Source organism: Mercenaria mercenaria, chromosome 5, assembly GCF_021730395.1.
Source record: "Mercenaria mercenaria strain notata chromosome 5, MADL_Memer_1, whole genome shotgun sequence".
Lineage (NCBI taxonomy): Eukaryota > Metazoa > Mollusca > Bivalvia > Venerida > Veneridae > Mercenaria > Mercenaria mercenaria.
The window spans coordinates 39380895-39393593 of NC_069365.1; the positions used below are offsets into that span (position 1 = coordinate 39380895).

Below are 12699 nucleotides of genomic sequence, written 5' to 3' on the forward strand. Positions count from 1 at the left end.
TTTAAGTTGGAAAGGGCGAATAACTATGTAAAAAATTGGTGGTTTATAGCCAAAGTTGAACTTGATCTGTACTTTATGATTTTACACCTGTGTACCAAAAATCATTTTTAATCTGTCAAGCCTTTCATCAGTTATTGTCCGGAAACCATAAGTTCGGCAAATTTTAAGTTGGAAAGGGGCCATAACTATGTCGAAAAATGGTGGTTTGTAGGCAAAGTCGAACTGGACCTGTATTTTATGATGTTACACCTGTGTATCAAAATTTATTAAAATCTGTCAAGCCTTTCATGAGTTATTGTACGGAAACCATGAAAACCAACGGACTGACCAACAAGCTCGCTCCTATATAATCCCCCAAACTTTGTTTGTGGGGGTTATAATAACACCTGATGCCATCACAAGTCATCAGCTGTGCCCACAGCCAGAACAACGTTCATATGACAGACATACAGGTCACAATTACCAGTCTATGGCTAGGTCTTTAGCAATTTAAGCTGCATATTTGTCCCTCCTTGCCTATATTCTACTTCCACACAACTGGTAATAAACCATCTACTGGTAAAATTGAATGATGCCAACAATAAAACGTAATTACCTCCCTTTTTCATATTTTGTAATGTATTAAACCTGCTGTTAACTGTATTATTTATTGTGATAACCTCCCCTTACTTAGCTACTGATGATAAAGATTTTTTTGGCCTTGAGGGCACTTACTCCATCTATCAACACAATTACACACAAGACTTAATAACCTCCCTTTTCACAGATCATTACCTGACCCTGGCTATATTGAATTGTGTAATTATCTCCCCTTAAAACATCCATGAGACTGGTGATAAAGCTGCTGACCTGCAGTACCATTGACTGTGCTAAAATACTGGACATAATTACCACCCTTGCTCAGTTTAGTAAAATTACCTGCTCTTAACTGTTTTAGTATAATTATCTACCTTTACTTAACTGCAATATCCATCAGATGGGTAACGATGAAGTGGACCTGGTGGGTAATGAAACAAACATGAGTAAAATTGCTGCTAGCACTCAGTGCATATTATTTACCTCTTTGTTTATTATTTTTTAATGTAATTACTTCCCTTTAATACATTATATAGTGTAATCACCTCCCTTTACTAACCTACAACATCCATGAGACTGGTAATAAAGATGTTGGCCTGTAGGGCACTGACACCATCTAGTGGTAAAATAGACTGCTGCCGACACACAGGACACGATACTGACAAACTCTCAGCGGGAATGTAATCATACAAACACTGTTCACAGAATGAATGCAGACACGGCAATACTTTCGGGTTGTTATAGCTTCTGTGACATATCCCACAATTCAACAGTTGATGTTCAAGGTGGGGTAAGACTGCAAGATTGTTGTTGAGGTTGTTCTGCAAATCCATGTCTTCCGTGTCGCAATACGGCACCTGAAAATATATCATATTTTTACAGTTATTATTTTTGTTGTGCTTACCAATGTTTTTAAGCAAGGGTGCTACTGCTACCATTTTCACGTCTTTGGTATGACAGGCCGGGGATCGAACCAACGACACCCCCGAGTTAATACTGCATATTCACTGAAAGAGTCTGAGTGTTCTATAAATCAAAATCACCTGCTCTACATCACACACATACATTTTTTTCTCTTTTTATTGTTATTCCTATTGTCAGAATATCATTTAAAAGCTGAACGTTTTGTGATCAATGAAAGATGCAGCCTTTCAATAAAACTAATTTACATTCCAATCAAAACAAATTCAACCATTTAGGGAGGTAGCAAGATTCAAGCACGCCATTACTTGGCTCCTGTTTTTTGAGTCATTGCTACTAAATTGTCCGAGATTGAAATCTTTTAAATGGTTAAGCATTCATTAAGACCCATTAGGCACACTTTCCCATAATTTAACCGTAAGTTTTTATGATGGAATAAGGCAAAAATTTTCTGGGTGATTACACATACAAACCATTCACTCACAAATCAGGGAACACTTAAAGCATATTATTTTGTTTGTCAACTATTTTATGACACATTAGATGTATAATGATATACAAGTCTCTAAAACACCCAATTTTCATATTAGTCATTACCTTTTTGATGCATTTTGTACCTTTTCAATCAGTAACTAGAGCTGTCACTAAAGGTGATGAATGTACCCCCTGCATGCACTGACACAGTACTTTACAATTTGACGCACACAAGATTGCATAATTATGTGGACTGTATGTATACAGTATAGTAACAACAAACAAAGTCCTATAACTATGCAGAATATTTATCTAAAAGAACGTAATATGCACCATGCACAACTAGGGTTGGTACTGATCACTTGTGTGAAGTTTCATTAAATTGTGTGCAAGGTTTAGGCGCGCACAAGACTGCATATGCAGACTGTATGTACATAGTATGTTAACAAGAAACAAAGTCCCATAACTCTGCATTTTTTGTAGTTGAAAGAACCTAACATGCCCCATGCACAACTACTGTTGTTACTGATCACTTGTGTGAAGTTTCATTAAATTGTGTCAAGGGGATGAGGAGAGATGGTGTGTACAAGATTGTGTCTATGTATATAGTTTAGTAACAAAAAACAAAGTCCCATAACTCTGCAAATTTTTTTTCTGAAAGAACCTAACATGCCCCATGCACAACTACTGTTGTTACTGATCACCTGTGTGAAGTTTCATTAAACCGTGTCAAGTGGATGAGGAGAGATGGTGCGCACAAGATTGTGTCTATGTATATAGTATAGTAACAAAAGACAAAGTCCCATAACTCTGCAATTTTTTTTTTGAAAGAACCTCACATGCCCCATGCACAACTACTGTTGTTACTGATCACTTGTGTGAAGTTTCATTAAATTGTGTCAAGGGGATGACGAGAGATGGTGCGCACAAGATTGTGTCTACGGACAGACAGACAGACGGACGGACAGACAACCTGAAACCAGTATACCCACCCTTACAACTTTGTTGTCGGAGGGTACAATAACACTGTGTGTTTTGATAGGGAAGTGTTATTCTTTCTACACCATCATCATAATAGATTTTGTTTCAGGGGCCCCATTTCATGAGGTCTACTGAGGACAAAGCTGGAACTTTGGATTAAGGTCAGCACAGATGTATTGCATATACTTAGCTCTCCATCATCTGCCGATTCCTTTGTATCTATGATTATTATTATGATAAAAACAAGTAAAACTGCGGTTTCAGGACACTAAATTTTTAGGCAAAAATGGCTCAAAATGCACACCTTGTGCGACCTGTACCAAGTTATCTGCAAGTTTTATCTCTTTAAAAGTGAATGACCTCCTTCATCAAATAAGTTTTATAATTTAATTTCTTATTCAGCCTAAAACCATTCATGAGTTATCAGATAAAACAAACACTTTCATATAATATCATGTACACATCGCTAAAGGGAGGTAATCAAAAATATGATAGATACTTATTATATAAATTTTTTTGTCAGGCAATTACAGCATATTATTTAAGAAGAAGTCTGTTCTTCAGTGGTGCCAGTTAATAAAGAGTCAAATTATAGGTGTAAGTAAACCGAGGTTATTCTTGTATGGGACATACCAGCTTCCATCAGTCCCTGAGGTATTCAAAGACATTTATTGGATGAGGTTAATGTCTGTTTTCAACAATATTTCAGCTATGGAATGAGGATCAGTTAACCTAACAAATATTCCTGACTGTACCATGTACAAACTTGTTCTTCACGAAGGAGGAGAAATGACTCGGTAACACTGTCTTCTATCAAACTGTTACAGAGAATGTAATGACACATCCAGGGATCAAACTCCCAATAACTTGATTCATAGCTTTCACAGTGCTCAACCTGCTGAGCTAACAGGGCGGGCTAGGTTAAGAATATTTAAAATAACTTTGCGATTCCCGGGCAATAAAAACAAAGTGACAGATGACAGCTAAGATTATAATCTTTATTACTGTTGGTTTATAGAGCTAAACTAAAATGTACAATTTTATGCATGAAATATTACAGATAACCTTTTTTTATTGCAGTGATTTTCATTATGTTTGAGGCAGATTTACAATAAGGTTAAAAGTTGATGGGCATGGAAATGATAACAATCTTATATATATATATATATATATATATATAGAGAGAGAGAGAGAGAGAGAGAGAGAGAGAGAGAGAGAGATTTTATACAAACAAATCACCAGACATACCACTGTCACCATCTAAAAACAAGAGCACCGCAATGCAGAGCAATATACGCCTGAAGGAATGACCTTTGACCCCTAAGTGTGACCTTGATCTTGTAGCAACCATCTGAAACATACGCTCTGCACTTCGTCTCATTGTGGTGAACATTTGTGTCAAGTTTCTTCGAAATCTTTCAAGGAGTTCAAGAGTTACAGAGCGGATACAAAATTGCTAACGGACAGACAAACAGACGGACACCAGCATCATAACGTAATACGTCCTTTTGGGCATATAAAAAGGGTGCATATTCCACTTCAAATCAACTCACCCATTAAATTAATTTTGATGCTGCTTTAAATACAGACCCAAATTGTACTACACATTCGTTCTGGTTCAAGACTTGCAATATATACACACACACACATTAACCATATATATTGCTGCTTCACTTTTACTAGAATTTCAATATCATATTAACTATATTATCACAGTTGGGAATATTCTTTTTTGCCCTGTCAGGATAGCATTTCTGCCAGTGATGTTTTTTTGTTTTTTTTTTGCAAAAAGCCACCAGATTCTTTTAAAGTGACAAAATTAACATCTATTAAAGGGGGATAATCTAGAATAAACATTACAAAGAAATATCTATTAAGGGGAGGAAATAAGAGATTACCTTGGCAAATAAACATCAAAGGGAGGTAATAAGAAATCTACAGGGATCAACTTGACAAAGAAACATTAAAGGGAGGTAAATTGTGTACCTTAGCAAACTGTTACCACATACAATGCAATTAAATATACTTTATGCCTTATTTGCACATCTCATTCAAAACAACAAAAGTTTCTTTTCCATGAGTTACCAATATATGAATACTAATCCAGCTTTCGATTGTATAGGCTACCATCTGATGCAATGATCCTTTTTTATTTTTGTTGCACAATATCAGAAATTTTATGCACAACTGCACCTTTTTACTGTCCACATCTAGTATACATAACTGACATATTTAATTATCATCACTAAAAACACTTGAAGATTAAATCACAGCTTGCATTAGGCCATGAAGAGAGTCAATATATCTACAAGATGCCTGTATCCAACATGGTTTTAACATGTCAACAATGATCAATGGCCAACTTGAACAAAATTTAACCTCACACAAAGTTTTTCACAAGACACCCTATCTCGTCAGAAAGCAAAATTCTGACATGCCAACAATAAGAGAATTAACAATACAAATAACCGGGCAGTCAAAAGTTTTGTTTGGCTGTATTTTTCACTCTATACCTTTTACGTTGAAATCCTTTTTTAGCAAGACACCTGCCGTTTTATTTTTTAAAGTAAATAATACCGATAAACTTTAAACTTCAGTTGGTTTTTGTTAATCTTGAAATAATCTTGGTGTCAGCATGTTGTTAACACAAAACTGGGCTAGTGATAAAATTCATTATAAAATATATTCATGATATGTCACATACTTTAATCACCAGGACAAAATTTCCAACAAGATCTTAATTACTTATAATTTACCTTTTGCATGTCAGAGCACTATTACCCATACTTCAAGGAAATTTAGTTTTTCTTTACTTAGAAGCTTTGCAAACAACAATTGCACTCAAGATGGGTCAATGTGTAACAGAAAGGGTTTTAAAGACAAGCATAAAAGATATCAGAGATCAGAAGGGGTGTTCACTGCATCAAAAAGGTGTTCATGAGATCAAAAGGTAAAGATTCAAGAGATCAAAAAAGGTGTTCATGAGATCAAAAGGAAGAGGTACAAGTGATCAAACTAGAACTGTCACAGGAGTGACTTATACCCCTGCCATAACGTCTTGTCACAGAATGGCAACCATAAGAAATTTTAAAAATACTTAGAATGATATAAAACGTAAAAATTGTTTTTTACTCGTCTTTGGAGTACTTGCTCTTGGGCTTCCACAGCACATATAAGTAATACTAGTATATGTGCCCAGGATGAGGGATTGGGTAAATATAAAAATCTCTAATATTAGAGATACACTAAAAATGAATACAAAAAAAGTGTCTTACCACACATGTTAACACAGAAAAATGTCTTTACTTTATACATAGGACTAATAATAAAAAAGTTAGAAAAATACCTAAAATACTGAAAATCTAAAAATAGAATTTCTAAAAATAGACTAATTCCTGGAATTTAAGCGAAAGTGACTCAGTACTAAGTTAAAAAAAAATTCCCTTTGGCTCTAAGCCAATCAGAATGATATATAGAGAAAATGCATCAAAATTAACCTTAAATTCTAAGTAAAAGGGGGCATAATTCATGAAAAATTAGTGTCAGAGTTATGCACCTTGTGTCACATGATGTGGGTGATGAGCTGGAACATCTATTTTAAGTTTGAATCAAATCCAGATATAGTGAAAATGCATCAAAATTAACCTTAAATTCTAAGTAAAAGGGGGCATAATTCATGAAAAGTTGGTGTCAGAGTTATGCACCTTGTGTCACATGATGTGGGTGATAAGGTGGAACATCTATTTTAAGTTTGAATCAAATCCATGTAGGTATAACTGAGATAATAGATTTCGCGACGGGACGCAATGCGACAAGACAAAACTGCCTTCTATATAGCCCCCCCCCACCCAAACATGTTTGGTGGGGGTATAAAAAAGGTGCTTGTTAGATCAACAAGAGCTGTCCGTAAGACAGCCAAGCTCGACTATTCGAAATATTGTCCCAGAAGCAGGAAAATATTACCCAAAAAGGTTAAATACCAAAAGAGTTTTAAGTTCAAAAGGGGGAATAATTTGACCAAAATGCATATCAGTTATGGGACTTGCTGCTATCAACTAGTTTTATAACCCCGAAGGCACATGTGAAGTTTCAATTCAATATCTGCATTAGTTTTGGAGATAGAAACTTGCATGTAAAACTTTAACCAGAATTTTCAAAGTCCAAAAGGGGACATAATTTGGCCAAAATGAAGGTCAGAGTTATGGGACTTGCTGCTATCAACTAGTTTTATAACCCCGAAGACACATGTGAAGTTTCAAATCAATATCTGCATTAGTTTTAGAGATAATAACTTGCATGTAAAACTTTAACCAAAATTTTTAAGTCTAAAAGGGGGCATAATTTGCTCAAAAAACATGTCAGAGTTATGGGACTTGACCCAGTGAGGTTGGTAATTGATCTAGAAAAAGAAAAAATTAGTTTCAAATCTATATGCCTTTTAGAAATAGCTGTATGTACTTGCATGCAAAAATTTAACCAGAATTTTCTAAGTCCAAAAGGGGGCATAATTTGGCCAAAATGAAGGTCAGAGTTATGGGACTTGCTGCTATCAACTAGATTTATAACCCCGAAGACACATATGAAGTTTCAAATCAATATCTGCATTAGTTTTGGAGATAGTAACTTGCATGTAATACTTTAACCAAAATTTTCTAAGTCCAAAAGGGGGCATAATTTGCTCAAAATACATGTCAGAGTTATGGGTCTTGACCCAGTGAGGTTGGTAATTGATCTAGAAAAAGAAAAAATAAGTTTCAAATCTATATGCCTTTTAGAAATAGCTGTATGTACTTGCATGCAAAACTTTAACCAGAATTTTCTAAGTCCAAAAGGGGGCATAATTTGGCCAAAATGAAAGTCAGAGTTATGGGACTTGCTGCTATCAACTAGTTTAATAACCCCGAAGACACATGTGAAGTTTCAAATCAATATCTGCATTAGTTTTGGAGATAGTAACTTGCATGTAAAACTTTAACCAAAATTTTCTAAGTCCAAAAGGGGGCATAATTTGCTCAAAATACATGTCAGAGTTATGGGACTTGACCCAGAGAGGTTGGTAATTGACCTAGAAAAAGAAAAAATAAGTTTCAAAGCTATATGCCTTTAATTGATGGCTGTATGTACGTGCATGCAAAAACTTAACCAAGGTGTGACGCCGACGCCGACGCCGACGCCGACGCCAGGGTGAGTAGAATAGCTAGACTATTCTTCGAATAGTCGAGTTAAAAAGTAAAGGTTCAAGGGATTAGAAGGTGTGTCATGAGATCAGAAGGGTATTCATTTGATCAAAAGGAGTGTAAAAGAGATCAGAATGGGTGCTCATGAGATCAAAAGGGGTGTACAACAGATCAGAATAGGTAAATGAGATAAGAAAGTGTGTAAAAGAGATCAGGGAGGTCATGCACTGGCTGTTTCTAAAACCTGGCAACAACATTTACTGCTCTTGAACAACGGTGCTTGATTCTTCTATAAAAAAAAATAATTATTAAATCATTAATTGATTGTTTTGCAGGATGTTTTGTACAAAATGCACCTGGCAGTGTATATTTATGACATGTGAGTAAAATGATCACTATTTATCTTCGATCATCAATCAAATTGTTAAAAAATTCAATCAAATTACCTTTCACGTAAGACAAAAAGATAATTTTCTTTTATATTCAACTTGTTCTCCAAAGATTTATCATCAGAATTATTTAAACAGGTGTAAAATATTGTAGACAGCCCATTTTCAGGTGAAGTATCACTATTCAAAGGCAATTTAACTGCAAGAAAGTTATAACTTTGCCAAAATAAACATTATATATATACTGGGCATCATTGAAAAGTTACCACTTAATATACACCTCTTTACTTTTTTTATACAATATCGACGTCACTTTTTCATGACCTATGCGCGGTCTATTAATCATAGACCCTGTCTGATCATATCTCCTAGCCCATTTCATGACTGTCAGGTGAGAACAGCACATATGACGTGCAATTTCACGACAAGAAAGTTCGGCATCAACCATGCAAATTGCCTGATTGCGTTGATCTTGCCTTAAACGTGGCATTTCCTAACAAGGAAATTCTGCTTTTTAATGTATTCCTTTTAGTCTGTCGACTGACTTTCAAGTGCTATGAATGATTTGCGATAGAATTTTCGTACATGTCGGCATTGCTGGAAAAAGTCATTTTGCACGTGCAGCCCTTGCCTCAAATGGAGTATATCGACATTGACAAATCTTTACACCAGTGACGTCTCAACTTCATCAAAAATTAAGTCGTGTTATGCTTTTAACACAGTCCAATGCAATTTTTAAAATATAAGGGTCATTAGGGTGGTAACTTTTCAGTGACGCTGAGTATACATTGAAAGAAGGAGCAATAGACAGGTAACCTATTGATGAAGACATTATACTTTTATAAACAAAGTCAGAAAGTTAGATCAACAGGAAAGTGTATGAAAAAATAACACAACCATTAAAACTTGGCGATAACAAAAGGTAGATAATATTACTACTGCAAGGAAACATTGGAAATGATTTTATTCTTTTGGGTCAGTCTCACCAACACAATTTAAGTAATATCATAACATTTTCATCTATTGGTAGTGGAGGATCTAGGTTCATCCAAGCATTATTTCAGGCAGAGATGCCCACATGTGTTGAGATACCAACATTCAACCAACCAGCTACGTACATGGCCCCAAATGAGGATCCCAGCAGGACTCAAGCCCACAGAAGTTAGGGCCTTAAAAATGCAAGTGCTTTCTAAGAGGTAGTGTATGCTCGCTGGTCTTATTCAGTCCTTGGTAATAAAATTTTGACACTTTATGCTTAGTCCTGTTGTTGAGTCACATCAACACAATTTAGGTACCCCTGCGAAATGAAACGTTACTGTTCATGAACAGTGCATGAATCTTTCATGAACAAAGTTCATGAAAACTTCATGAATTGTTCGTGAAAACAAAATGGCACAAATTCTTGAAATACTCTTAAATACCGTGTTCATGAACAGTAAATGAAAAGTGAAAGATGACTTCAAGAATTAATGTACATTAACAGTTCATGAACTATTCACTTCATGAATAGTTCTTGATATTTTGTTGAACATAAATAGTTCATGAACTTCTTGCTATATGTTTTTATTGTGCCATTTTATCTTCACAAACTAGCAGTGAACCATTCATGAACACGATTCTTCATTAGTTCATGAACTATCTGTCATGAGTAGTGCATGAAAGATTCAAGAAAATAACACCATGATAGTTCCTTTAACCTTTTATCATGGACAATTCAAGAACTGTGTGATTCTTTAGTAGTACATGAACTGTTCATGAACACTTTTTAAGGACAGTTCATGAACACAAATCAAGAACTGTTGAAGGTTAGTTCATGAACAGTTCTTTAATGGTTTGAAGTGTTCATGATTTCAAGAACTGCATTTCGCAAGGGTAATTTCCAGCTTTTCCGGGAAAAGACCCAAGGTAACCCTCCATGCAATAGTTTATAACAGACGGGTGCAATAACCTTCCACTAGCCAGCTGGATGGCTTCCTCACATGAAGAATACCGCACCCCAAGCAAAGTTTCAAACCCACATTGGTGAAGGGCAAGTAATTCAAAGTCAGTGAACTTAACCACTCAGCCATGGTGGACCCCTGTTCTTTAAGTATTCCTTATATATACAAATTTCACTTTTAATAAAATCAGTTTATAAAATAGAAGTTAAAATGAAATATTTGGAAAAGTATTTGTTTTGCAATTTTAAAATGGCAAGACTATAAAAACATCATTCAAAACAGAAACTCTATCCTGTACAAAGCTGAATAATAACACTTGGTCTACTTTAAAAGTGGCAATAACTTGTATTTTCATGAAATCAATGCTATATAATCTGGTAAATAATATATTAAAATGTCAGCATCAAACAACGTGACCCACAGCGAGAAAATATTTGATTTATTTGGTCAAACCGTTAAACTGAAAAGTCATCCAAAGCATTTTAACGACTTTTTTTAATAACAATAATCACAGTAATCACTTGTACTGAAAATAGGACAACAAAGATCACACCAGCATTGCTCAAAGGGGGTCTGAATACACTGTATTGAACAGTATGTATCTTATAATGCTGTTCAATACCCCCATAAAGTATTTGATACTTTCAAAAAAAAATCAATTTACAGCCAAAATTTGAAGAAAATCTATCTGAATTTTTTTTTTATTTTAAACAGCCATATTCAGGGGACTTCATATGTAAATAATCATAAGAAAGTGCTCAAGCCAACATTTATAACCACGTCTCTTAGGTGCAGTAAAACTAACCAAATTTGGTGAAAATCTTTGAAAATAATCTATCAAGATGAGTAGTTGACAATGTCATGCTAACAGACACCAAATGATAAGACACGGATGTGAACAAATTAAATGATAAACAAACAAGCGGGCCATGATTGCCCAAGTTTCACACAAAATATGACATCTAGATTTCTCAAAGATTTTTCTATGATTTGAATAAGTTTTAGACCCCTAAATACTCCAGTTTCAAACTAAACCAAGATTTCATCAAGGTAAACATTATGACCTGGCAGGTTTCAACACTGATCAAGTAAAAAAATATGGCATCAACAATCATGACAGTTTTTCTATGACTTGACCTATTGACCTAATTGTGAACCCAGATGACCCACATATAAAAAGTCTAAGTTTCTTAATGGCAAAGATCATGTTTCATACATTTCATGTTGAAAATTAGGCCTATATAGGGTTAACAACATTTTTCTATGATTAGATACAGTGACTAATAGTTTTAATGATCCTAGATGACCCGCTTTCAAACTTGACCTAAATTTCATCAAGACAATTAAAAAAAAAATATTATTCTGGCCTTATACCCCAGATATCCCAGTTTTTCACTCAAATGAAATTTTATTAAGACAAAACATTCTGATCAAGTTTCGGAAAAGCTGGACCAAAACTGACCTCTACAATAACTGATCCTGGATAACAGACCATTCATCTATACTAATAGCTCATTGTGAATGTTTGCGTTCAGGCAAGCTAAAAACAGAATACCTGAAAATTCCATGAAAAGTCATGTTCTCAAACCGCAAAACCATTTCAAACTGCAAAATTCAATAATGGTAGCACTGGCCTGCATCGAAATTAATGCCTTATTTCTTGTTAAAAAAAATAACAACAAAAGAACACTCCACAATCACAATCACTTGTTTTTTAATCCAAAAAACCTAGTTAAAAACTGTCTGATAAACCTAGTTAAAAACTGTCTGAAAAAACCTGGTTAAAATTTGTCTGTCTTGCAACTTTTCAGGATGTGCATGATGCAAAAACACGTCCCTGTCATGTAAACATTTGACATCTTTTATCATGCTGCAACTAAACATAATCTTGTATCCATTTTTATTGTCAATAATTCAGAAGGTTGGAAAAATTTCCTTGTACGGGGAATGAAAACATGGTGTAATTTCTTTTCAAGTCAAGATTACATTTTGGCAATCGTATGATGTCATTGTAATTAATTGTCAAAGTTTGGTGCAAACATGGTGCAAAAATGAATGTTTACGCCCACTGCTTTAATTTGTTGAAAAAGTCTGTCTTTTTTTGTACATTTTATATAGTATACAGACTCGTGTAAAAAAGACAAGTCTTTAAAGTCACGTTGGCTTACAGTTCATTTGACTGAACATAAAACGTAAATTGCTTCTACGATTCAATGATCACTATGTCATTCTGATATTAAG

At 34.7% G+C, this 12699-nt stretch overlaps 1 protein-coding gene across 9 annotated transcripts in view; it reads right to left on the reverse strand.

Annotated features, from left to right (window-relative positions):
- Positions 1 to 12699, reverse strand: part of LOC123556943 (tripartite motif-containing protein 2-like) — a 79934-nt gene that overhangs the window by 11762 nt on the left and 55473 nt on the right. For all 9 annotated transcript variants that reach the window (XM_045348046.2, XM_045348049.2, XM_045348048.2 and 6 more), the window contains one exon: positions 1136 to 1433. In XM_045348046.2, coding sequence (XP_045203981.1) covers positions 1136 to 1409 — 274 coding nt within the window. In that variant the 5' untranslated portion in view covers positions 1410 to 1433. The remainder of the gene's footprint in view (positions 1 to 1135; positions 1434 to 12699) is intronic.